Source organism: Sprattus sprattus (assembly GCF_963457725.1).
Source record: "Sprattus sprattus genome assembly, chromosome: 1".
Taxonomy (NCBI): Eukaryota; Metazoa; Chordata; class Actinopteri; order Clupeiformes; family Clupeidae; genus Sprattus; species Sprattus sprattus.
The window spans coordinates 54,389,711-54,417,174 of record NC_137920.1 but is presented as its reverse complement, the minus strand read 5'-3'; the positions used below and the strand labels follow the sequence as shown (position 1 = coordinate 54,417,174).

The window sequence follows — 27,464 nt, the reverse complement described above, 5'->3', positions numbered from 1 at the left end:
AGAGAGAACAAAATAAGCGTTTAAAAAAAAAAAAACAGGGTTATCATGAAATGCTGACAAAGTTGGATAACCTGATCAATTATCTTTTTATTTATTGCAGCTCTTGTATTTCAGTGTATTACCATATAAGAACCAAATCATGGCTCTTTTTTTGGTTGGACACCTCTTCTACTGTCATGTGTGGTCAATGCACAAAACCTGGCAGGGTGAAATATGTGGAACTGGGACCTGGTACACATAAGGACAGAATCTTAGCAGATTGTGTTCATTTTGTAGTATTCTGGGAACCACACAGTGGACTTAAAATCAGGCTGATATGTTTTAATAGTGTCAATACTAGTCCTATGCGCCAGAGGGTTTTGTAAAGTATGGCCGAAAAAAAGGCAATTTTATTGACTATAGGACAGCTAACGACGAGAAAACTCCAATGTGTGTCTTGTGACATCCTGAGTTGCATACTGTGTGTATATGTATTAATTTATGTACCCTTAAGTAAAGGTGTGACATGAAGAAATTGAACCTTGTTATGTTGTGAGCAACAGTGTAGTATAACTACAAAAGCCTTTTTTACTTTTACCATACCTGTCTCACAATGTCAAATGTTTGAAATAAATGTATATTAGCTCGACTTTTCTTTTGTGTTCTGTTTTTTAAACTTAAAAAAAATATAGAAGATGTAAAATATAGAAATGCAGGCCTAAGCCTTTGAGTTGAGTCCTGATGGAATCTAATACATCATATGAATGTAATTTAAGAGCTTAGATGTCCATACGCTCATCTTGTTTCAGGGTCTGAAGATGGCATGGGGCTTCTTCAAACAATATTCTAAATGCACTTGGCTGTATAATCAAAGATTATTGAAGACATGCTTCAAATAATAAATAACCAACGTTCTTCATCCTTGAGAAGACAAACAAGATTTACCCTATAAAACATCACTACAATTCTTAAGTGGCATGTTAACCAAGCATGTAGTAGACCAAGAAGGGCACTGTAGAATACTAATGTGTGTCTTCACTAGCATATGAGAAAACAAACAAACAAAGAAGGATAACAATATCAGTTTTTGGAGAGCTTTTCTTTCAACCAAACCGCATCCATTAATCGCAGCATTTGCTGTACCACTTAGTGTTTATAGTTATAGTAGAGAGACAGTGTGTTCCTTTAAGATGACTCGATTACCTTTGATTACCCCATTACTTGATGTGTGAGTTAAAAAATGTTGTAAGGTAGCCAATATGTATCCTTCGTTTCGACTGCCATCTAGTGACTGTATGTATGCGTTTATGTTTTCTACAAAAAAGATAGGCCACGCCACCACAGGCAGGTTACACAAGGGTGGGCTATATAAGAACGGCGTAAGGATATGTTAAGGAAAGCATACCCGCAGCATACAGTAAACAGGGCACTTCTTTGAATTGATAGCGACCGTACAATATCCAATAGTCTACCGGAAAGTGTAAAGTAACTTTCTTGTGGAGATTTCAACAGTATATATTCGCTTATTTGTCTATTGGCCATTGAAAATGCTCCTGAGTAAGGGTTTGAAGCCTGCATTGTGCAGAAGTGCCCTCCGCTTATCTTCTGCAACCGCCCGGTAAGGCTAATTGTTCATATTAATATTTCTCTATAGTATTTGACGTTGTAATATTGTCAAAATTGTATGAAATGATCGAGACACTGAGGACACTTACGCGTACCCATACAACGCTCAATTCGTTGTGAATGTGCTAGCCTAGCCTACATAGCTAAATATAACAACTTCTCGTCTGTTTACAAATTGGCAGTTTAAGTTGATGTGTTTCGGAGTTATTTTGTCCTTCTTTCCTCTGTCTTAATTGTTGGAACTAACTGTAGGGCTTACTTAATTTTTCATTCTCACTCAAAAGGATTCAAGCTAAAGGTGTTGCTGCAGCCTTTCAAAATGCACGTCTATATGCCAGCCAGGCCGCAGAGGTAGGTATAACAACTGGGAAATATAATAATGTGTATATGAGAGATTTATAATACAGAAATGGCATTGTCTGCGACCTTGTGCTACTACATAAAGACGTAGACGCAAGGGCTAGGCAAAGCTACGTAACAAGGTATGAAGTAGGGGAAAGTTCAACCCGGAGTCACGTGACCAAATACAGATCAGAAGCTCCTATGGATGTTGCTATTTTCTAATGTTGACGTGGAGGATGACGCAGTGTCATACTTTGACACCTGTTCACACGGTTTCCACCCTCTCTCTAATGCTTAATCAAATATGCATCAAATTCATTAGCCCTAAGGAATGACCTCTCCAGATAAGGAAAGGTCATGTATTTGTTGGCATTCTCTACTCTGGCTCTCCATTCCACTTGCCCTTTGCCACAGAGGAGGTCCCTGTGTTGTTAGGTGCTTCACTGTCTTTGAGAATGGGATAACAGCTTTAGTGCAGTAGGCTACTTGGGTGGTGTCCCTCATGGAAAGATGTTGAGTGACCTCCTTAGTCTTAGACCTCCTAGTATTAGTTTATGCAGAGAGTGGGGCTTTACATGAATTTGTCTATAATGGCCTGTTGAAATTCCGAGCATTGCCAAACACAGGGCACCCCTCCACTTGATCGGAACTATCTTTATTCTATATTTGGACTCAGAGTATAGTTATATCCAGGGGTGCAGATAGCACTGGGGACGGGGGGGATATGTCCCCCCCAGATTCATAGTGACCCCGATCCGTCCCCCCCATTCTCACTACGTAATGCGACAATCATCCGTAAATAACTCTGCACAGATGATTAGTCGATGTTAGTGTCCCCCCCCCCAGTTTAAAAATCCCATCTGCACCGCTGGTTATATCTGACTTCTCCTGGCAGCTTTATGTTCATGTATAGCACACCACACCAAACAGGGAGTTGTCTCATTGAAATGATTCCCTATCTGCAATCAGTGTTTGTTCTCTGACTACTCATTATTGGCCTCTTATTATTATTGTGTCTCATAATGGTAACCCACCCATCCTTAATCTCTCAATTTCTTTAGGCTGTGTTGGATAAAACAGAAGTTGGAAGCACAACTGCTGTTAAACCACGTGCTGATAAGAAGGCACTGGCAGTGGTAAATCACTCATTCATCCTCTTTCACAATTCAGTCGATTCTTAAGATGCTATTGACTTAAAAAAGTTAAACCTGCATGTTCCACTGAACATTTAAGTACAACAACTAAAAACTTGAGATACTCAGAACAACTCACTTTGTTTTTTTCTATGAGGCTTTATTTTACTAACTTTATGTCAAGTTTAGTACAAATGTGCAGAGATAATTTAACAAATACGGAAAGATAGGGTATCACAGTGTTAATTTCAACTACACGTAATTGATTCACTGAAAGACTCTGATATTCTATGAAACCTAAAGCACAGTGGTGTGGCATTGATTGTTGTGCTTGACCCCCTGTTTCTGTCAGGAGTCCAAGTCTTTCGCCGTTAACATGTTCAAGGGCCAGATCAGCACCGCCCAGGTGTTCCCCTACCCCTCAGGTGAGTTGTCTCTCAGTGCTCACATCATTAATGACGTCACCCAGCGCTCACATCATTGATGACGTCTCTCAGTGCTCACATCACTAGTGACGTCTCTCAGTGATCACATCATTGATGACGTATCTCAGTGCTCACATCACTAGTGACGTCTCTCAGTGCTCACATCACTAGTGACGTCTCTCAGTGCTCACATCATTAGTGACGTCTCTCAGTGCTCACATCACTAGTGACGTCTCTCAGTGCTCACATCATTGATGACGTCTCTCAGTGCTCACATCACTAGTGACGTCACCCAGTTCTCACATCATGACGTCTCTCAGCGCTCACATCATTGATGACGTCTCTCAGTGCTCACATCATTAACGACGTCTCTCAGTGCTCACATCACTAGTGACGTCACCCAGTTCTCACATCATGACGTCTCTCAGCGCTCACATCATTGATGACGTCTCTCAGTGCTCACATCACTAGTGACGTCACCCAGTTCTCACATCATGACGTCTCTCAGTGCTCACATCACTAGTGACGTCTCTCAGTGCTCACATCACTAGCGACGTCTCTCAGTGCTCACATCATTAACGACGTCTCTCAGTGCTCACATCACTAGTGACGTCACCCAGTTCTCACATCATGACGTCTCTCAGTGCTCACATCACTAGTGACGTCTCTCAGTGCTCACATCACTAGTGACGTCACCCAGCGCTCACATCATTGATGACGTCTCTCAGTGCTCACATCACTAGTGACGTCACCCAGTTCTCACATCATGACGTCTCTCAGTGCTCGCATCACTAGTGACGTCACCCAGTTCTCACATCATGACGTCTCTCAGTGCTCACATCATTAGTGACGTCTCTCAGTGCTCACATCACTAGTGACGTCACCCAGTTCTCACATCATGACGTCTCTCAGTGCTCACATCATTAGTGACGTCTCTCAGTGCTCACATCATTAGTGAAGTCTCTCAGTGCTCACATCATTAACGACGTCTCTCAGTGCTCACATCATTGATGACGTCTCTCAGTGCTCACATCACTAGTGACATCTCTTAGTGCTCACATCATTGATGATGTCACCCAGTTCTCACATCATGACGTCTCTCAGTGCTCACATCACTAGTGACATCTCTTAGTGCTCACATCATTGATGATGTCACCCAGTTCTCACATCATGACGTCTCTCAGTGCTCACATCATTGATGATGTCACCCAGTTCTCACATCATGACGTCTCTCAGTGCTCACATCATTGATGACGTCTCTCAGTGCTCACATCACTAGTGACATCTCTTAGTGCTCACATCATTGATGATGTCACCCAGTTCTCACATCATGACGTCTCTCAGTGCTCACATCATTAGTGACGTCTCTCAGTGCTCACATCATTGATGACGTCTCTCAGTGCTCACATCATTGATGACGTCTCTCAGTGCTCACATCACTAGTGACATCTCTTAGTGCTCACATCATTGATGATGTCACCCAGTTCTCACATCATGACGTCTCTCAGTGCTCACATCATTAGTGACGTCTCTCAGTGCTCACATCATTAGTGACGTCTCTCAGTGCTCACATCATTGATGACGTCTCTCAGTGCTCACATCATTGATGACGTCTCTCAGTGCTCACATCACTAGTGACGTCTCTCAGTGCTCACATCATTAATGACGTCACCCAGCGCTCACGTCATTGATGACGTCTCTCAGTGCTCACATCACTAGTGACGTCTCTCAGTGCTCACATCATTGATGATGTCTCTCAGTGCTCGCATCACTAGTGACGTCACCCAGTTCTCACATCATGGCGGCTCTCAGTGCTCACATCATTAGTGACGTCTCTCAGTGCTCACATCACTAGTGACGTCTCTCAGTGCTCACATCATTGATGACGTCTCTCAGTGCTCACATCATTGATGACGTCTCTCAGTGCTCACATCATTGATGACGTCTCTCAGTGCTCACATCATTGATGACGTCTCTCAGTGCTCACATCACTTGTGACGTCTCTCAGTGCTCACATCATTAACGACGTCTCTCAGTGCTCACATCATTAACGACGTCTCTCACATCACTAGTGACGTCTCTCAGTGCTCACATCATTAACGACGTCTCTCACATCACTAGTGACGTCTCTCAGTGCTTACATCATTAACAACGTCTCTCACATCACTAGTGACGTCTCTCAGTGCTCACATCATTAACGACGTCTCTCACATCACTAGTGACGTCTCTCAGTGCTTACATCATTAACGACGTCTCTCACATCACTAGTGACGTCTCTCAGTGCTTACATCATTAATGACGTCCTGGCTGAGAGTGGCCTTAGACAGGTCAGCTCATGTGTCTCTCAGTTTATACCGTCTACAATGTCATGCAGTGTTAATAATACATTGGGTTTTTTCTTTATGACCAAAGCTATGAATGAAGAGCAGACTCAGTTCCTCAGGGAACTGGTTCCTCCAGTTGCCAAATTCTTTGACGTGAGTTATTTTATTTATTTAAACATGCATTTTCATTTCAAGTTCCATATATGTGCTCTACAGCCTATTGTTATTACCTTTTAATAGAAATGCTGATGTTTATGGTTTCTTTTTGTTCACACTTTACATTACATACATCATTAACACTTGTGTTTGAACTAATGCAATTCAGTGCAATCTGTAGCCTGGCTGCAAGCAAAACATAACCGAACACAAGCCAGTGGTCCTCTGCTGTTTCTGTCTTGTTATTAGGAAGTGAACGACCCGGCTAAAAACGATGCTCTGGAGAAGGTGGAGGACCACACCATGGAGGGCCTGAAGGAGATGGGAGCTTTTGGTCTGCAGGTGCCAGCTGACCTGGGCGGCCTTGGCCTCTCCAACACACAGGTGGGCAGAGAGTAAAGAGCATTACTGACTGTTACAAAGAGGAAGGTACAGTATGTGCATTAAGTGGGTGTTATGTTCCTGTCTGAATCTAAGGTGAGACTGGCACTTGTAGATGCTGTTTATTTTTCACTGGCATAACACTTGTGCTGTCTGTTAAATAGTATGCCAGATTGGTGGAGATTGTCGGTATGCATGATCTGGGAGTTGGCATTACACTCGGAGCCCACCAGTCCATCGGCTTTAAGGGCATCCTGCTCTTTGGCAACCCAGCGCAGAAGGAGAAATACCTGCCCAAGCTGGCATCAGGTGAGGAGCCAATGGCCTGTCACCAAAGTGTTATTATGACTGAACATTGCTGCATGTTAAATTCCATACTTGTACTTTACGTCTATATAATCTTTTTTAAACTTCATGAGTGTGCACTATATATACAGTACGTAATAAAAGGTTTTCTTGCAATACCACGAATTCTAGTATGTGTCATTGACCCATGTTTTTTTTCCACCCTCTCTGTAGGAGAGAACATCGCTGCGTTTTGTCTGACGGAGCCTTCCAGTGGCTCAGACGCCGCCTCCATTAAGTGTACAGCTGTGCAGTCTGAATGCGGCCAGTACTTCACCCTCAATGGCGGGAAGATCTGGATCAGGTGAGGCCAATGAATGCGTCGCTGTCTAACATGAATGCTGTTGGAGCCGACGCTCTCAGAGGCTGTTGCTGATTGGTGAGCCTGGCACGGCCTGTGACATGTTCTCAGTATGAACTAATCTAATCAGGATGCCAGAGAGAACACGCATATCTTCAGCATTCCTTCAAACTCTGTTTAGAAAGAAGGAACAATGGTGAATATAAAATAGTTGTCCCTTTTTCAGGACTGTTGTGAGATGCACATCAAAATCTCTCTCTCTCTATTACTCTCTCTCTCTTCCTGTCTCTCTGCGCCTCTCTCCTTCTCTAATGCGCAGTAATGGAGGCCTGGCAGAGATTTTCACCGTGTTTGCCAAGACTCCAGTTAAGGATGAGAAAACAGGAGAAATGAAGGACAAGATAACTGCTTTCGTTGTGGAGAGGAGCTTTGGGGGAGTGACACAGTGAGTAAGATGGAGGAGCTGAAAGAGGGAACGGGTGGGCAGAAGGAAGATCATTAGTCTTGCCATCACAATTAGAGTCAATTTGGAGGTGGAGAAAAAAAAAGAATGTAAATAAAAGAAGACAGGAAATAAGATAAACTAGGACCATTTCTTTTGGTGTCTCAGAAGTAATTGCTTTGTTTCCATCACATGTTCCATCTTTTTCTCTTGATCACCTTTTTCATGATCCATGCCCTCCAATGCTATCTCCCCTCAGTGGCCCCCCAGAGAAGAAGATGGGCATCAAGGCGTCCAACACGGCGGAGGTGTACTTTGAGAATGTGCGCGTGCCCGCTGACTGTGTCCTCGGAGAGGTTGGCGGAGGCTTTAAAGTGGCCATGAACATCCTCAACAACGGGCGCTTTGGCATGGCTGCTGCCCTCTCAGGAACCATGAAGGGCGTCATTACCAAGGCTGTGAGTGGCACACACGGCTGTCATGGTTGTTTTCGCATTTATTAGCTGAAGTGAAAATACACTAAGAAGAAATAATGTACAGCTAGTGTGAGACCTGCACCTATAGGCACCAAATATAGGCATCTCTATGTTTTATCAGAGTCAAGGTGATGCAATGGAACGGGCAATCCTTTTATGGATTCTTATCACACCAGCAGCCAGAATTCAGAATTCTTACCCTATGGATTCACATGAGTCACACACAAACGCAAACCATCCAAGAAACGACTCAAACCTGTTGATGGGTTGCTGTTTGCTTAGGTTACTATTAGAATATGTTGGTATAGAATATGAATGGCACCTTGATTGCTATGTGCGATGGCATGACCAACCATTTTGGAAAAAAGGACAAAATGATCATCTTGCACAGGTTTTGCAATGTTGACTTTGACATTTTATCTCCTGCATGGCTCAGTTGCCCTGGTGTTGCATTAGGAGCTAGGAGCTGGAGCGGCTGTTCAAGCAATAGATTCCAGAATTGAGTACATGTGCAACAAGGCTTCCCAATGTGCTGCAATCCATCTTGTACAGCTGATTTTACTACAGAAAGGCCTATGTAAATTCTATAAAATCTTTACCATTGCCTTGTTAGTATCAGCATTTGCAGTGGGTTATAAAGTTGGCAATTCGAAGTTTATGTTTCTAGTCCCTTCCGTAGTCCATCTAGTCTTCTCTGCTCCATGATGTGTCTTGTGACTTCAGTGTCGGTTCTCTCCTTAGGTGGACCACGCTGCCAACAGGACCCAGTTTGGCAGCAAGATCCACACGTATGGAGCCATCCAGGAGAAGGTGGCTCGCATGGCCATGCTGCACTACGTGACCCAGGTGAGGGAATACTAATCAGCCGCCTGTGTAATTCCCTAAACAGGACCTTTCTGCGTCTGACTAAATGTGTGGCAGTTTTCTTCTGGTCCAATTTCTCTTGGTTTGATTTCATCGACTGTGTGTCATGCTTCCTCGTTGACACGCTCTGTCTCTAATCCCGTCTCTCTCTCTCTCACACGTGCAGTCTATGGCCTACATGATCAGTGGAAACATGGACAGTGGTGCGGCGGAGTTTCAGATCGAGGCGGCCATCAGTAAAATCTTTGCCTCTGTGAGTGCAACATCTACAGGGCATAACAATATCAATCAATCAATCAATTTATTTATTTGCTCAAGAGGGACAGTGTACATTCATGAACATTAAAATGTAAATGGACCCAATTATAGCCTAGAGGCTAGATTCAATAACAAATATGGTTAATGCCAAAGTTGTCACTCAACTCTAGACTTCAGCCCTGAGTGTTTTTCTTACCCGTGCTTACAGACACTAAAGCTAAACCCAGCACTTGAGTCTTAACGTTTCGTATGCCAGTAGTATAACCTAGAGCAATAAGCTACTATAGCAGTAATAACTCTCTGTTTTTGACCGTCATTAGGAAGCAGCTTGGACAGTGACGGATGAATGTATTCAGGTCATGGGAGGAATGGGCTTCATGAAGGCAAGTCTCTCCTACTCCTGTTCTTCTCTTCTTAATGTAATCGATAAATTAATTTGTGAATATAATATGTGACCTCATCTCTCGCTCTCTAGGACTCTGGTGTGGAAAGGGTGATGAGAGATTTGAGAATCTTCCGGATCTTTGAGGGCACCAATGATATCCTCAGACTTTTTGTGGCTTTGAATGGCTTCCAGGTGAGTGTTGAGCTTGCGTAGTTGTACCTAGGTAATTATTTGGAATGACTTTCATGCAGTCGTCCTTGGAGCAGTCACCTAGTACAAATATGCAATTGACAAGGACTCGTTTTTCTGGTTCAGAATGCAGGTACGCATCTGAAGAGTCTGCAGAGAGCTCTGAAGAACCCCCTTGGCAATGCTGGGATGCTGGTCGGGGAAGTCAGTAAGAGGGCTAAGAGGTTGGTTTGAGTCGACAACTTCTCATATATACACACACGCACACGCACACGCACACGCACACAGACACAGACACAGACACAGACACAGACACAGACACAGACACAGACACAGACACAGACACAGACACAGACACAGACACAGACACAGACACAGACACAGACACAGACACAGACACAGACACAGACACAGACACAGACACAGACACACTCTCACACACACACACACACACACTCTCACATGCACACCTACACACAAATACACAGACTCTTTCAAAAACACACAGACACACTCACACACAGACACACAGACTCACCGACACTCACACACACACACACACACACACAGGCACACACATACACACAGACACTCTCTCTCACACACACACACACACACACACACTCACATTCCGGACGGCTGATGTATCCCTCTCTCTCTGTCTACCAGGAAAGCTGGCCTGGGATCAGGTGTGACCCTTCAGGGCACTGTTCACCCAGATCTGGCCCAGAGCGGGGACATGGTAAGCAGTCAGCTCACAGCACAGTCTCTTGCTGTGTCTGTCTTACTACCTCACTCTTAACTTGTTGTGCTGCTCCAATCCCTCATATCGTAGGCTGTGAAGGCAGTCGAGCAGTTTGGAGTGACTGTTGAGGACCTGCTTCTCAAACACGGGAAGAAAATCATCAGTAAGTCATCGTTAAAACAGGTCTTGTCAACATGGGTCTGAAAGGTTGGCTGTATACTGATTAAATCTCTGACACCCCGCTTACAGACGAGCAGTTCGTGCTGAAGAGAGTCGCCGACTCCGCCATTGATCTGTACTCCATGGTTGTGGTGCTTTCCAGGTAATTAACGCTAACATGTGGCATCGGTATTGTGGTGCTTTCCAGATAACGCATGCTAAGCTAACATATGGCATCAGTATTATGGTGCTTTCCACATAACGCATGCTAAGCTACATGTGGCAGTGGCATCAGTATTGGGGTGCTTTCCAGATAATGCATGCTAAGCTACATGTGGCATCAGTATTGTGGAAGAGACGGACAGGACGTCTAATGTGGCGTGTGTTTCTCTTGCAGAGCTTCCCGTGCACTGAGCCAACAGGAGCCCTCTGCCCAGCATGAAAAGATACTGTGTGAGACCTGGTGCATTGAGGTAAATGTGTTATCAGGCGCACGTCTGTGTGTGTGTGTGTGTGTCTATTTGTATTTAAACACACACACACTTACACATAGACCTAGCGTTTATCCACTTCATATCATATGTCCTCATATGCCTCTATATTGCATGCGACTCTCAAATTTCTACCGTTGTCTTTCCCCCTCTCCTCCACTTCCTCTCTGGTGCGTCTCTCTCTCTCTCTCTCTCTCTCTCTCGCAGGCCCATGACAGGGTCATGGATAACTTGAAGTCTCTGGGTGCCCGCTCCAGTCTGCAGACCTTCAAGAACATGCGCGACGTCTCCATGGCTGTCGTGGAGAACGGCGGCATTGTGGCCCCACACCCTCTGGGCTTCTAAGAGTCCATTGCTCAAAGTCACCACATAGCTTCACATGATCAAAGCTGCAGACAGACCCAAGTCACTTAATCGAACACCATTGACTTTTCCAAACCCAACTTAGGGGCTGTAGGTACAGTCACACACACACACATGCTCTCTCAAACAAGGACCGCCAAGGATGAATTCGGGTCTATTGTCATTTACAGCTTTTGGGTCCAAATAATGCCTTATACATAAGCCTGCAAAGTAAATGTTGGTCATCCTTTACCACCTTCATACTGTAGATTGTACACACGCAAGCTAGAGTCTTCTTCTGGACAGTCTGATCATGACAGTCAGAAATCACTTGGGCATCTGCCTCTACATTCTACCTCTTAAGGTCATACCTCTAGCCTTTATTTGTCTTTCATTCATATCTTTCAGACTTTTGGCATGTCATGATGAACTTGTCGAAGTGATCTGCCTTCATAGGAGCATCACATGGCTGATCCATTTGACCAGTCATATCGCATGCCCACTTCTTTTGGGAGTTTGTATAGTTCTTTAGTCAGTGCATTTTCTTTAGTACCTATGTACGTATATTAACCTTCAACATGAAAAGCCCCCCCCCCCCCCCCCCCCCCCACACACACACACACACACACAGTAGTGTGCCAGCTTGAAATATTTTCCTTAGGGTCATCAGGGCCATTCTCTTCAACGATTCTACCATCTCCGGGCACCAAGTGCTCTTATCCACAGTCCTCTGCTAAAGTGCTTTACAGTTATTTTCTAATGTTGACCTTCGATAGTGTAACACAACCACTCACAATGAGACTAATGATTTTGCCTGCAGTTAATAGAAGTCACAGCTCTTATAACTGTATTTTGTAAAAAATGTAGTCAGTTATGTGTCTATATGTAGTTACATGGTTTTATAATGAGAGCTGTCTTTTGGGTTAACGGTCTGATGTACCTTTTTAAAGCCTTATGTAATAAAAATGTTATTTAAGTGGAACTGATCTGTTTTTTTTTTGGGTGGAGGGAAAAAAACAGAAGTCTCGTTTATAAAATGTTCGTACATACAGATTTGATGTTAGAATGCGCATACGCTGGATGCACATTCTATATAGTATACTGTATATATATATATATAGAGAGAGAGAGATTTGATTTGATAAAAAACTTTATTGAAACCATAATCAAGAACCTCTCATACACAGTTCCTCATGAAACCACAAAAATACCATAAATAAGCATAAACTACTCCCTCAAAGGAGCAAAAAAGAAAATGTGTCATGAAACCCCAAACAATGAGCTCCATGACGGCACCATACTTCATCAAAAAACTCAACTGCAACTATCAACCCACAAAAAAAAGAAAAACAAACACAAATTCCGACTTCAATAAGTACCTTGTGGTAAAACAGAAACAAATCATAAAAACAGTATACTTTATCGTTTCCCCTCTACGGACAGAAAAAAAAAAACCCTGTCGCCCACCTCGGGACTCACGACCTATGAGAGTGCACTCAACTGTGCCTTGCGCTGCCTGCGTAGCACGTCGACTTTTTTTTTAAGTCGAATTACTTCAACCTCATCAAAGGCTCCAGCTTTAATTAAGCATTTAGAATATTTTATAAACTGCACCTTATCCTTGAAATAATCTTCCACCAGTACCCCCCTCTTCCCATATGAGTCCTGTAGCAATTTCCTAATTTCTTCCACTTTGTAGACAACGGACCTGCTATCCGTCTGTGAACAAGCAGACCAGTTGGAATCAGACGAATGACCTGACAGGCTGGAATCAGATGAGTACTCCTCATCAGATAGAGACCAAGTTGTGTTCACTTTCTTCCTGTTCGGCAATTTTCTCCTTAAAGCTGTAGGTAGTTTGAACATTGTCTCCGTTGCCATCTCTGACCCCACACCCGACATAAATCTTTTGGTCTTTTCTTCCGGAGGACCAGAAGAGTCTGTGACTGACTCAAGGGAGATGAGCTCAGCCACCTCACAACCTGCCACAGCAGCCTCTTTCACCGCCAGGTCAAACACCACCGGTTCAGTATCACCAGTCTCAGTCACAACAGACCCACCCGCGGCCGGCTCACCAACCGGAGGCGCTGGACAGTACGACACGACAGGGCCAGGGACGTCTGTAACAAGGGAATCAGGTGCAGGTGGAACCGATGTGGGGGAGTCAGCAGGGGTATCCGTAGATCCAGCTGCAGTCGACTCGGCATCCTGATCCCGATCTTCCTCTCTTTTTCCCGGGCAAGCTCTCGCTAGATGCCCTATTTTCCCACACCTAAAACATTTCATCATGGAATCTGATGTCGCAAACACAGTATAATCAAACCCATCCACTTTAAACTTTAAAGAAAGGTCGAGGTCCTCCTGGCCATTGTTAAAAACAATATAAACCTGTCTTCTAAAAGACACCATGTGTTTGACAAGGGGTGACTTACACCCTAAGGGCATTTTTCTTATAGGGGATACCAATTTACCATAACGCGATAACTCACGTTCAATAAGCTCATCCTTGATAAACGGTGGAATGTTTGACAGAGTAATTTTTCTCGAAGGACTACTAAGCGGAAAGACAGGCGTAACTACGCCCCCAATCACAACTCCATTTTGGATCACCTCATGGGTTTTTCTGACTGAACTCAAAAATAAAACAATTGCTTTGTTCATTCTTGATGCAGATACTACATGTTCATGGCCAATTAAACTTCCCACAGATAGAGAGCACTGCTCAACACTAACCCACGACTCCACTTTAATGCCATGTTGGCGGGTTAAACATTCAAAATCCATTCTTCCCCGAGATGCCGTGTACCCGGCAAAACCGGTACGCACCTCCGGGAAAACCAGTGAACGACACAAAATCAATAGACAACCTAAAGGTCAACACACCAATACATAAATACAAGAAGACACAATACAAACAGTCAAACAAAGTTAGAAAAGTGAGAACGCCACAGACGGCAAACCTGTCGCATTCACACTCAACGCGCTCCACTCACTCACGCAGCTCCAACAAACACGTCCGCTCAGGTCGAGAGAGAGAGAGAGAGAGAGAGAGAGGATTTATATATAAATGATACCCATGATTTAATGTTATACACATTAAGATTAATCAGAAAACGTCCTGTTTAATGAGAAAATAACCACACACAAGTAGTAAATCATAAATTAAGAAAACACAAAATTCTAGGTTGATTGAAATCTCTCCAGTTCAGATAACTTGCAGTTACTGATACAAATACAGTAAGAGACCAATTTCAGATAAATTACAAGAGAAATAACTTTAAACAATATAAAAAAATGGTGAAAAAAAAAAAAAAACATTTCAAAAAGTTAAGATGTACCATAGCTTTTGGTGTCTGCTTTTGCAGTGTCAGGAGTCTGACCACCAGAGGGCAGTACTGCACTCACCCACCTGAGCAGTGGCCTCTGTGCGTTAAATTGGCTGACCACCAGAGGGTGTACTGCCCTCATCCACCTGAGCAGTGGCCTCTGGGTATTTATTTGTCAGCTATCTCTTCAAGTGGGGAACTGTCATCGTTTCCTGTCAGTGTTTGAGATCTGTCTTCGTTTACTGTCTCTGTTTGTGATTTGGACTTGAAAAAACCAGACTGGAAGCAGAAAAAAAATGTCACTTAATTTAGTAATCGAATAATCATGGTAATAATAGTTATGTTATCTTGCATTACATTCGCTTCTGTTGCATTTCAAGAAAGGAGACATTCTGATCTCTGACCTTGTAAAGAATCCCAGAGACGATCAGCAGTATTATCAATGTGCAGAGTACGCTGACAGTAGCAATCACAGCTACAGGGCCCTGGGAGGGAACATCCAATTCTGAGACAATCTGTGAAAGAATGAGAAAGAGTTAGTCTGCACCTCAAAGAGAAATGCAGGAACAGCTTTTCGAGCTGTAGACTGACGCCAGGTTGAAGCATCTTTTTGCCTCTTGATCCCCTGCGACCTCTGGGTAGCACCGAATACCCCCAACTCCCTGATGCTGCCTTAAACCTCCCTTTCGCTTTGACATACTTGTGTTTTGCAGGCTTTTCCTAATGGATATCGCTCCTAATGGATAGTTTAAGAACCCCTGACTTAACATGAAAAAAATCCCTCAACAGAAAGATTACACTTAAGACTGACATCTGCTCCAGTAATAACAGGCGGCAGACATCAGGTCATCTGAATGGTTCTCATGACTCGTTTCTGTGGCAAAATAAAGACCCATCACCACAAAACTATAGAAACACAGCATGAGGGAGAGAAAGCGGGCACTGAACAGTTACATTTATCATAGTATGGTAACATTTACCACAAAAGTCATACAGGGAACAAGTTATTTTGCACTTTGGTTTTTCAGTAACTGGCACATCGAAACCACGCCAACGTCACGTCATGTTCAGGACCACTAGTCTGCACCTCAAAAGATCTCTTCTTAGAAATGCAGGAACAGCTTATTGAGCTGAAGAGTGACGGCAGGTTGAAGCATCTTTTTGCCTCTGGCTTCCCTGCGACCCTAGGTGGCACCGAACACCCCCAACTCCCGGATGCTGCCATAAAATGTATACTCCCTGTGTGGCAGGCTTTTTCCTAACGGATATCGCTTGCAAAGTTTGAGAACCCCTGACTTAACATAATGTAATGGTATAAAAAATGTCATGAGACACAAAATAAAACATGATGACACAGTCAAGAGGCTTTTCTAGTGAAGTATAAGCTGATGGGAATCTGCTTGTTCCGAGTAAACCAAGACGAAATGTGCGTTGACTCACAGAGCGTGACAGGACTCCATTTCCAGGATACTGGGTGTAGCGGGCTTCGTCAAAGGATAGGATTGCCCAACTCTCGGCCTTCACCTGAGCTCCTGACCCCTGAGAGAGGAAAAACCAGGAAGCACCAATGGCAGAGAACAGTGGCAGGGGGAAAGCTTTCCCTGAAACAGGATTATACTTTAGTAAAATATGATTTATCTCTTGATACAGGCGTCTTTTCTTACCCCAACATTTCTGCTGATGACTCCAGAGAAAGTGAAGCTGATTTGTTGCTTGATTGCCAGCGAGTAAATGGCACAGACAATTAGATGGCAGGCATTGCTCCTACAGTGCTGGAGAGAAACCATCACGGTGGATTAAACTACCAGTGGGGTGCTGAGAAGGTAACGTTTATTTGTCAGGATTTGTCTGTAGAAAGAGGAAAATCCCTTACCTTGTTGTCTTCTGCAGTGACTACTTTGAAATTTGAACACTTCTCCTTTTGTTTTTCCTGTCATGGTGATAAACAGAAGTATGTATATGCTCACACACACACACACACACACACACACACACACACACACACACACACAGGCATTAAGTCTCGAACAAATCAAATCCCTCAACAGAAAGATTACACTTAAGACTAACATCTGCTCCAGTAATAACAGGCGGCAGACATCAGGTAATCTGAATGGTTCTCATGACACTTCAAAATAAAGACCCATCACCACAAAACTATAGAAACACAGCAAAATCGATTCCAATAGTGTAACATTCATTTCATCACATTTAGAATGCACTGAACTCTGACATTAATTTGCCCTTAAAAGCAAGAGGCTGAGCAGATGACTTGTGAGAATTGTGTAACAAATGACTTGAGAAAATTGTGGAACAAAGCATAAACCAGGCCTCATGAGCAACTGTCACAACGCAGTGTGTCAGTGAGTGGTTTCGCAATATCCTATGTGCAAGACATAAGCTAACTGTTGCAGTTCAGTTCAGTTCAGTTCTCAAAGCTACTTACTCCACCTGTTAGGCCCACAGTCCACACAAATCCAGACTCCATCTCCACTGGCACCACAAAAGTCACATTAACATCTACGGCCAAATCTCCGATATTTTCAACCTGGGAAAAACAAACAGGACGAGACATATAGGTGTACAGGTACACTCCAGTGTGTCTGTGCGCTCCTATTGATTGAGATCTAGTAAGATTAAGATCTAGTGAGATTGAGACCTAATGTATAGAAGAAATATTTGTATAAGGGCACCTTAAATTTGTGTCGGAGTGGTGTTTTGTCTGGAAAACTGATATGACGGGTAGAGTCCCCCCTGGAATCAAACACAGTGAAACACACACACACACACACACACACACACTTTTAGTCAATGTTCACACCCATTTTTGGATTAATGATGTTCACTGATCCCAGCTGGTCAGCAGGTTGCCACTCACTCTTGAACAATGACATTGATCGGCAGCTTCACCGGCACTGAAGCCTGAGCAGTGTTGTCCTGCAGTGTGTGGGCTTCCTCATTCGCACTGTTTACATGAGGAGAGGGAGAAGAGGGGGGTTTGCATCAGACACATATTTTACCACCACACCTTCATAAAAGATTGCCACAAGAGTACCAGTAAGGCTTAGTGGCGTATAATGTGGAAATCAGTGGTGCAATTACACCTCGTTAACTAATAACCTCAATGTGTCACCATGGTCAGTGTGCAATCCAGCATGGGTGTGGCCAAAATGTCAGTACACCAAAGACAGTTTGCTCATCTTTGAGAATGATGTGTTAACGGATATGACAAATATGAGAATGATAAGTGGTCAGTGGATGTCTGGGGTGATCTGTCTGGGCACTGGGTGGAGGAGGAGGAGGAGGAAGGATGCTGACCTCACGGCAGATACAGTCACAGACAATTCATCACTCAAAGAAGCAGAATCAAAGACCATGAGTGATATCAGTACCGCTGTCTGGGAGAAACAGGAAATCAGGCATGCAGGTTACCACTTACAAAGAAATCAGACCCAGTAAAGTCAAGTGGGTGAGATAGTTCTTAACTAAATCATACTGCTAATTAGGGGTGCACGATTCAGAAAATGTCACGATTCGATCCGATACCGATTTTTAGGCTCACGATTCGATTCAAAATCGATTTTCGATTCAAAAACGATTCTCGATTAAAAAAAATTGATTCACAGTATGTAAATGTTAGTGCTGTCAAACGATTAGAATATTTAATCGCGATTAATCGCATTTTTGTCATAGTTAACTCAAAATGAATCGCGATTAACCGCAAATAAATTAATCGCAAATTTTATTTTAATGCTCTTATCATGGAAAAGTGGATTGGCTTGCTTTATGCAATGTTTTATTTTATTGAAAAACAACATTGCCAAACAGGGCGGTACAAAATAAAATTATAAAGTGCACATTTCAGACTCAGCCTATAGTGCAGTTAAACCATGGCTTAATATTTTCTTTTTTTCAAGTTTGCTGTGAACATAGAAGTCAGGCCTCTTATTTCAAAAACAATGTACCGTAACAGTTAGGTTACCAATAAAAGGTAAGCCTACTACTTCTGTGCTTTCAGCCAGCTACCTGTTGACATTTTCAGACAACAGTGAAGCTCGCTTCTTTTGCACAACACAACTTTTAAAGGTAAACTTTCTATTTAGAAGCTTTTTATCAACCATTTCGCCGTATCGCGCTCACCATCACTCAAACCGTAACGTTAGCCTACTACACAGTTTGCGAAGCCAAAAAGAACATTAATCTTAGAAAAAAATATATATTTTTTTAAATATGAATTGATTTTTGGAATTCTATGAATCGATTCTGAATCGGAAGCACTTGAATCGCGATACGAATGTGAATCGATTTTTTTGCACACCCCTACTGCTAATAAAAAAATATTTTAAAAAATGAAAATGAAAAATAAATGAATAATATGTCAAACTCACCATTGCTTTTTGATGGATCACAGTTGAGCCAAGGTTACAGTCGACGTACAAGTAAGGGCCTGTGCGGTTGGACAGACACCATACAGGCCCATTCCCCTCAATCTGCAGGAAGAGACAGTTAATATAAAAACAAAATCCCCCCAAAACAAAACAAAATATTCATGTTCGTCCTCATGGTTGTGGTCTGGGTTTTTTGTTCTTGTGGTTCGGTTCTGACCCGTTTGGCTTGATTGTAGGACAGCGAGAAGGGAAAACGGAGCTTCAGCTGAGTGGCAGAAGCATCTTCTCCGTTATTGACCACTTTCACCGACACATTCACAAGGACTGCTGAGATGTTCACCACCACTGGACTGTTTTGCAGCAGAGGAAGGAAGGGCAGAAATGAACAGACGAGTTAACCATTTAACACTAATGATTTAAATACTGACTGTAATAAGGCATTATTGTCCATTAAGTACTACAAGAGCGTGGGTTTAAGAAGGGATAAAACTGTCATTATTTACATCTTAAAGTTACATTATCATTGAATATTATTAATGCAAGTTTTATTCTGTTCGTTTTATTAAGGTCAGACCTTGTGAAGCTGACTGAAACCTGGAGGTCTGAGACACACACGTGGTCGTCACCACACACCTTCTCCAGTGGCACCTGGGTCACACAGACAGCACAAGCACATTAAGTTTATCCAAACAACAACTTTACACCAACAGTGAAGCTACGCATGGTAGCAAAACATTTTGGTGTATTGTTGTCAAACAGACACACACACACACACACACACACACCCACACACACACACACACACACACACACACATGCACAGATTATTACCTTGCTCAAAAAGGACAAGGGGCAATTAGGGCTGTTCACTGGCCTTAGCCCCGAAGATGCTGGAATGTCCTCTGCATCAACTAACAGCTTTCCAGACAGAACGGGGTCGTGGTAATCAGATATGCAAGCCTTTAGGGAGAAAGAACAACTAAACATCAGCACTCATATAGTTACAGATAATAAATCAGTAGCCATTCACTTTGGTTTGTTAAAACATCTACAGTCTGTATCACTGGCATCGTTGTTTTCATTCCAATGTATGTATTTTCATAGACCTACAAATGGCATATCAATTGAATTTCAACCTATGGAGCCACACTTACTGGGAGGATGAGGGTGCTCTGATGGCAGGATGTCTGGTGGCCCGTCAGGCTCATGTTCCAGTGAGGGCTGGATGACTTGGGGAAGAGTAAGCGAGGCGGCCTACTCTGCTGGTCCAACTCCAGCGACAGGGATACCGCCGCCTTAAAAGGCCCTGAAATAAACAACACAAACAGACAACACAAAAAAACAACACAGCAATGTCAGCCAGGGGAGATTGCGCCAGCATGGCATTATGGGTACTGTTGTTGATCTGATAGAGTTGAACAACGGTTTTGCCTTTCAAAATCTCAAGCTCTGTGCATGCCTTTGGAAGAGACAGTATGGTAGAAACCAGGGGGTATTCAACCTATTTGGTAACCTGTTTTACACCTGTGCAAAATCTCTTGGGTTTGAGGCAAGTAAGAAGAGGTTGCAAAATGTTTATGTGTTAATCTGAAGTGACATCCAACATCCTGATATATCTGTTCACTTACCCTGTAAGGTTCCCTTGAGGACCTCTTCGAGAGTGACACAGACGTTTACGTTGGAGACGGGTCTGTTCACGCCGAGGGGGGCGGAGCAGTGGAATTGGTCCTGCAGAATGATTGGAGGGTCCAGAGTGACGGACACCCTCAGACACATCACCGGGTGGGACCTGGATACCAGAGGAACGCATACAAAGATTGATCGCTAGGACAGTAAAGCTCATTTAGGTTCTCCTTAAAATGAAGGTTCTCGTGTCTCACCTGATTATGACGGCACCTCCTCTTACCTGATTATGACGGCACCCCCTCTTCCTCCAACCACCACGTCTGTCAGGCCATCCCCACTCAGGTCTCCAGCAGAGTGGACAGACAGGCCAAGATACTGGAGCCTGCTGTCCAGCTGAGAGCCAGCAATCCTCTGCACAATGACACAAATAAACCGAGGTGATATCATGTTTGCAGGACAAATCAGAAATGTACACTGCAATAGAAAGTGGTCTGACATTATTGCTGCAATTATGTGCAATTCTACCATCAACTACCTATATTCAATACATGGGCGCCGGTTTGGTTAGAAAAGTGCTTGGGACATGGGATTTTATTTGAGCCTACCTGAGTCTGCCTCTGCTAGCACATCCAAATTTAAATGCTCCCTATTACAAAGGCTATAGGGATTGTGTAGGGCTAAACTGAAATGTTATAAAGGGTGTTTGATTTAGTGTGAATTAGTGTTATTTAATTAATTAATCGACACCAAAGAATGGGGTCTTGACTGAGAAAAATACTGAGAAAACAAAAATGGTCAGAGGCAGATTTTTAGTGCTGGGTACACCTGCTGCTCACATAGCCTACACACAACACTGTCAAAAGCAGGCTAGGTTGTCTGCTCACCTGGCTGTATTTGTATCCGATGCCCCTGCTGTGGCTCAGGAAGATATAAAGGCTTCCCTCCCCACTGTTTTCCAATGGAGCTCCCACTGCTAACTCTGGTGCCCCGTCGCCATTCAGATCTGGACAGGAGGACAGAGACGCTCCAAACTGGCCGTGGACGTTTCCGGAAGCCCCATGCATGTACTGGGAGCAGTTGGGAGTCTGTGGAGGTTAGGATGAAAATACAGTTGAATGCAACTCTGTGAATTCTGGAAAGTTGCTCTGGATACGTGTGATCTCCAAAAACGTCTCATGTGTCTGTGGTTGTGATGTGTGTGTGTGTTTGTGTGTGTATGTGTGTGAGTGTGTATGTGTGTGTGCATGTGTCATGTTCGACAATATCTGACCTCATATTCCATCTGGCAAATGCGCACCTCTCCCCCGAAATCTTTGCCATGGTGAAACGGAGCCCCGATAACCAGCAGCCCACTACTGCCATAAGTCTTCCCTGTCAATGTGCAGAGTGCTGAACCAAAGTAGGAGCCAAACTGAATGGGAGGGGGCAAACAAATAATCAAACACAAATTACAGACTTAATAATAAATGATTGGACAAAACAGATCCTGAGCCTTAGGTTACATGAATCTGAACAGAAAGCTTGAGTGAATGACTATGACAATAATATCAAAGCTTTACTGTTGCCCTGGCAACACTCATACCTGAAAGCCATGTATCCTGTGAGTAATGGCCCAGGTGTCGTTAACATGAGACTGTTGGAAGCCCAGGACAAGACCAGTGTGTCTGTAACGTGGTGCACCTGCAAAGTAAACTGTTCTTCCATTTCCATTCAGTATAGTCACTGAATAACCTGCACACACACAGAGGTGGGGAGAGGAGATATACACTCATGTTATAAAAAGTTTGTGGCAATAGAAACCATCTCTCCTTTTGATACATCTTTTTCAACAACATGGCGTCAGCATACGGGTAATGGTAATTGTTTATAAATACCAACTGTGCATGCGCCTCTCACTTCCATTACCGGTCGCACTTCAGCACTTGTTGTTGCTGCATTTTGGGGCCACAGTAAGCAGGTGTTGTGTTTATTAGAGAGAACAGCATGTGAAGAGTTTTGGGCCTTGTTGTTATGGCGAACTTGCCTTCTATTGTGTTCTTTAGAGTAATACAAATACCGTTGGTTTTGAATTGCGGATGAAGTAACGCAAATTAACAAAATTGAAAGTAACAACATTATTTGTTTTCCTCCCTTTTTTCGCCGAGGCTGCATGCTTTTCTGAAGTTCCACCTCATTTGACCTTAAAGGCACTTGAGATTTGAAAAATAAACATTCAATTTCTAGTTTCTGGTGAGAACTGATAGAAAATCGTAAACAATCACCGGTGGGGAGAGGCCATTTTTTTCCCCAAATCTTTATTTATTGGTGCCACCAATAAATAAAGCAGGATTCCAGTCAGTAACGGATTCCCGTCTGCAATTCTCTGAGTTTTCCAAACGTGTGACGTCACTATTTGCGAGCGCATGCTTTAACCAGTGACAGGATCACGTGATAGAATCTCCGGAAGCGCTCGGGACTCATCGGTCTTGTTCGTGTGCGGTCGGAAGATTTGAAAAAATGGCCTCTCCCCACCGGCGATTGTTGTTGTTTACGATTTTCTATCAGTTCTCACCACACAACAACGTCTCATCTTTGCTCCTTGAATGTCGATATGTAATGGTATGGAGTTATTAAAACTTACCACGTGTAAAAAAGACTAGAAATTGAATGTTTATTTTTCGAGTCTCAAGCCTCTAAAGTTGCACTGGGTGCCTTTAAAGACATCATTTTTTAGCTTTTTGGTGCTTTAAACGATACTTAATTGTTTTAAAAAGCCAGGACTGGCCCAAGTTTCTTAGGTTGCTTTAGTTAATATAGACAGCGAATACAGTTATTATCTTATAATTGTATTTTTATCACAATATATTTTGTTCAAAATTTCAGACTACTTGAACGTGAGAAAGAATGTGATAAACTGACAGATAGAGAGAAAGGAATCGACGTAAAGAATGGTGAGAAGAAGTGCAAAACAGACATGTAAATAGCACTGCTTTCACATCGCAGTGAAAAGTCATCACCCACAATGATAGCCCAATATGATGGGAAGCACACTACCCTCAAACTCTCACCGTTGACAGTTTCCTGTCATAACCTCTTCCTGTCATGTTCTCATGCTCAACTGTACATCATCAGTTGACACTGTCACAAGAGAATTTCATTAACATGGTCTAAGTTGTCATCTTTAAGAAGAAAGCCATCAATGGATGCATTAGAGACATGAGTAACATGGCCTACAGTTACATACAGCTCCCAGAACGGGACTTTGGGAGAATGTAAAATGGCCTACAGATACATACACCTCCCAGAGCAGGGCTTTGTTGTTGTGTTCTCACCCAGGTAGGAATCTCTCAGGTCCCTCTCCTCTGCAGATGCGTTTATGAACGTTGCATTGAACCCAAGGCCATACCTGGCAAGCCCTCCTGACCAGGTGTATGCCCCCACAGCCCCAAATGCACTCACATCCTTAAGGAAGAGAGAGGGGAAGGGATGGGTGCAATGGAAGAATATCAGCGCTGCACAAAAGTCTCATTTATGACATCTGTGGTGCGTGTGGTGTTAGAAGATCTTACTTCAGACAAGGCAACACTGAAACCGCCCTGTGACAACTCTTTCTCAAACGAGCTGTAGTTTGATGAAACACCCGTTCCTGACGGTAAGACAGATATATAATAATAAACAGACGGATTTAGATAAACAGACAGACAAAGATTACCCAACAACATTGGTGTATCTTGCTTTTGACATCATTGTTTTCTTTATGTACCTTCTATTGCAAAGAGTTTGGATCTCAGTTCTCCCTGAATAGAGTCCAGATCATCAAAGCTGCTATTCATGACGTTCTTTGTGTTGTTCAGTGCAATCTTCAGCAGCTCATCGTAGGAAAATTTCTCGCCAACCTGATGCGGGGTAGATGAGGAGTATAAATCAAGCATCTTCTTTGAAATGCACACTCATGAAATTGTACTTTATTTTATGTCAGGCACTTATAACCTAGACATTGTACTAACCCCAATGGCATACATGGTCACATTCATATCTTTGGCCTGTGGGAGAACTGCATCAAGTCTCTCCGTTTTGTCATTGGATATTCCATCAGTTATTACCAAGAGCAACTTCTTTGAGTCTCTCTGCATTCCCTTTTCCTCTGTAAACATCTCTTCACTAAAATAAAATGTAGGGTGGAACATTGATAATCAGAGAGAGAGAGAGAGAGAGAGAGAGAGAGAGAGAGACAATGAGTAACTCAGACATTTTAAATCTTGTGTGGTAAGACATCTGGTTCTCTCTACAGGTGCTCTGTTACAGTCACAAAGAAAAAATATGCAGATAAATGAAAAAGACAGTAGAAGCTTTTCCTTACAGCACGTAACGGATGGCTGCTGCTGTGTGAGTGTCGCCCTTTTCGTGAGTCACTCCATTCATTAGATCAAGAGGTTTTTTTGCTGCAGCGAAGTTCTCAAAGTTGAAAACAGCGTGGTAATCTGTAGCATACTGAGCAACTGCCACCTGTGAGAGAATACATATATTGTCAGAGTGGGGTGGTCCATCTTCAGAGAGTAAAAGCTCTACACAGCACATCGACTCCGCTGTTATTTTGAAGGACCAGTCTTAAAAAGAACCAATGAGTGTCGCCGCCTGGACAGAAACAAGGCCTGGTATGTGCCGCTGCCGGAGCCCTTGGATATACAGCAAACTCAGATTCGGACACGTGTCATGAGCACAAATACATGCATATCCTTTATCACAACACACCAAAACACAAACACACATACCACACACTGATACACACACAAACTAGATCTACAAATCGCAACCACATCACAACACATACAATAACACTTACTTGTGTTCCAGACACATTAAACATGCAAGTAAGGTTCTTGACGAACGCGATCATAGTTGCAAAATCTGCTGGTTCGATGCTATTGGAGCTGTCAAAAAGGATCACTGCATCCAAGGACATATTGCGGCATTCTAAAAAGAGACAAATAACAGACACAAACCTATATTCTTTTTTACAGCAAACATACTGTAAGATTAGAATATACAGCTTGAAGCAAAACACCATAGCCAAGAACAGCACATGAATTCTACCTTGAAAAGCTGGCTTGATCTTTTTTTTTTCTGTGAATGTCGGACCAATTTCCACACATAATCCATTGAGGTGGTTTAGCCTTAGATTGCATTGTTGTGTAAGGCGTGGTCCACAAACCTGCAGTCAAGTCAGAGGAGTAAAAATCATTGATACGATTGATAGCATCTCAATAGCCTGAAAGACTGTCACAAAAACCTTCCAAGTTAGTAGGGGACGAAAACCATGTGTTAAACCATGTGTTAAACAGCTCAGGACAGTTTTACACAGACTCAGTGTCCCCTTTGCTTAATCCAGGAATCCAGGGACTCTTGCTAAGACTCATAATGCCATGTGATACTAAAGGATAGCGTACTGATTAATAGTTGGGGTCAGGGAGAGGTCTACCAGTGAGAAGAGCACAGGATGTTTGCGCTGTATTCACATGCGCGCTCCTGATTCTCGAGGCTTAGGGGGAAGAGAAAGTAAGCAGGGACTTCAGTGGGTTTAGTGGCTTCTCTTTCCTGGCCAGCTAGCCAACTACCTCCACTTTGAAAAAATATGAAATCCATTTTGAAAGCTGTCCCATTGTCACAACAGTTCTGTGGTAATAGTATTCTGGCCATTGTTATTTTATTTCCAAAAGGAAGGACATTCGGTCCCTTATTATTGATATGGAAAGATAGATGGCATACCCAGTCTCAGACGAAGACCAAAACATAATCTGGATCAACAGTTTACTAGTGTACAATTGACAGTTAATTAACGAAGGGACCACACTGTGAACTCAACAGTCGTTAAAATTAAAGCACTCACCATAGCCCTGTTGGCTGTGCAGGCGAGAGACAGTCCCAACGAAATCCCTGGATTCACTAAAAAGAGAGAGGGCATGACAAAACTTTCCACTATTGACTCAAATTCTGTGAAACTGCTCTATGAACAGAGAAGTGGGAAGATCTGACTGATAAGGAATTGTATATGGGAAGCAAGAGAAAATGGTTATGAAACTGCAAATCACTAATGCAGAAACCAACCGTGAGAAATCATTGACTGACAGTACAAAAACTTCAGTAAACATTAGCTCATATTTATATATTTTAACTTTTTTAAATTTATTTTAAAGCTGTCATCCAGTGGAATCTAGAAAGGACAGTGATTCCTCCAATTCAATATTTAGATGAAAATTAGCTGACTGATGTTGACACAAAACATCCCCTTTTGTCAATTCTCTAAATCAACAAGGGGGGGAGTTTCCACTTGAGACCAAAAGTATTTCATGTATATCCTTCTTACTAATAAAGCCTTACCTTCCATATGAAGTAATTCACACTGACCCTTGTAGGGACACTTGTAAACTCCACCAATGTCATTTTCACGCAGTGGGGATGTAACTAAAACACTTAATCAGACCAGACAGACACATGGAGAGAGAGAGAGAGAGAGAGAGAGAGAGAGAGAGAGAGAGAGAGAGAGAGAGAGAGAGAGAATGGAGACAGAAAGAGAAAGAGAAAGTGAGAGTCAACACTGATTGAACTCTCACAAGCAAGAATGTGGGGCTATTCTTTTAAAACTACTCAACATGTGAAGTACATAAATCTGGAATCGTGGAGTTAGAAATGCTTTCTGCCTCACACAACTAATTCTGATTAGCAAGCCAATTGTAAGCGATTATTCAAAACAAGATACAGCGAAAATGTACTGCAAATTCCGA

The 27,464-nt window shown here is 43.0% G+C and overlaps 2 protein-coding genes across 2 annotated transcripts; one reads left to right on the top strand and one right to left on the bottom strand.

The window, feature by feature from the left end:
- Positions 1-1,323: 1,323 nt before the first annotated feature.
- LOC308378178 (very long-chain specific acyl-CoA dehydrogenase, mitochondrial-like) lies at positions 1,324-12,345 on the top strand. Its single transcript, XM_080855024.1, has 20 exons — positions 1,324-1,597; positions 1,890-1,956; positions 3,009-3,083; positions 3,433-3,505; positions 5,918-5,982; positions 6,235-6,369; positions 6,531-6,675; positions 6,886-7,015; positions 7,332-7,457; positions 7,714-7,912; positions 8,672-8,776; positions 8,961-9,047; positions 9,373-9,435; positions 9,528-9,629; positions 9,753-9,850; positions 10,296-10,368; positions 10,462-10,534; positions 10,621-10,693; positions 10,928-11,003; positions 11,229-12,345. The coding sequence occupies exons 1-20, from the start codon at positions 1,527-1,529 to the stop codon at positions 11,364-11,366; spliced, it is 1,974 nt and encodes a 657-aa protein (XP_080711150.1). The 5' UTR covers positions 1,324-1,526; the 3' UTR covers positions 11,367-12,345.
- Positions 12,346-12,845: 500 nt separating this feature from the next.
- LOC308370371 (integrin alpha-X-like) lies at positions 12,846-27,067 on the bottom strand (the record flags this gene model as incomplete). The annotated part of the gene is made up of 28 exons (XM_080845025.1): positions 12,846-13,635; positions 15,047-15,204; positions 16,130-16,228; positions 16,354-16,461; positions 16,563-16,619; positions 17,136-17,237; positions 17,383-17,443; positions 17,568-17,654; positions 18,008-18,087; positions 19,078-19,179; positions 19,295-19,427; positions 19,652-19,725; positions 19,909-20,037; positions 20,232-20,383; positions 20,706-20,866; positions 20,984-21,114; positions 21,588-21,788; positions 21,974-22,114; positions 22,286-22,434; positions 24,015-24,144; positions 24,252-24,328; positions 24,446-24,578; positions 24,690-24,843; positions 25,043-25,188; positions 25,526-25,656; positions 25,777-25,894; positions 26,570-26,625; positions 27,061-27,067. 28 exons carry the CDS (start codon positions 27,065-27,067, stop codon positions 12,846-12,848), a joined length of 3,867 nt encoding a protein of 1,288 aa, XP_080701151.1.
- Positions 27,068-27,464: the final 397 nt, after the last annotated feature.

Coding starts and splice junctions, on each gene's coding strand:
- LOC308378178 (XM_080855024.1), top strand. CDS start 1,527: ATGCTCCTGAGTAAGGGTTTGAAGCCTGCATTGTGCAGAAGTGCCCTC. Junction 10,369..10,461: donor TGGCCCAGAGCGGGGACATG/GTAAGCAGTCAG, acceptor CTCATATCGTAG/GCTGTGAAGGCAGTCGAGCA. Junction 11,004..11,228: donor GTGAGACCTGGTGCATTGAG/GTAAATGTGTTA, acceptor TCTCTCTCGCAG/GCCCATGACAGGGTCATGGA.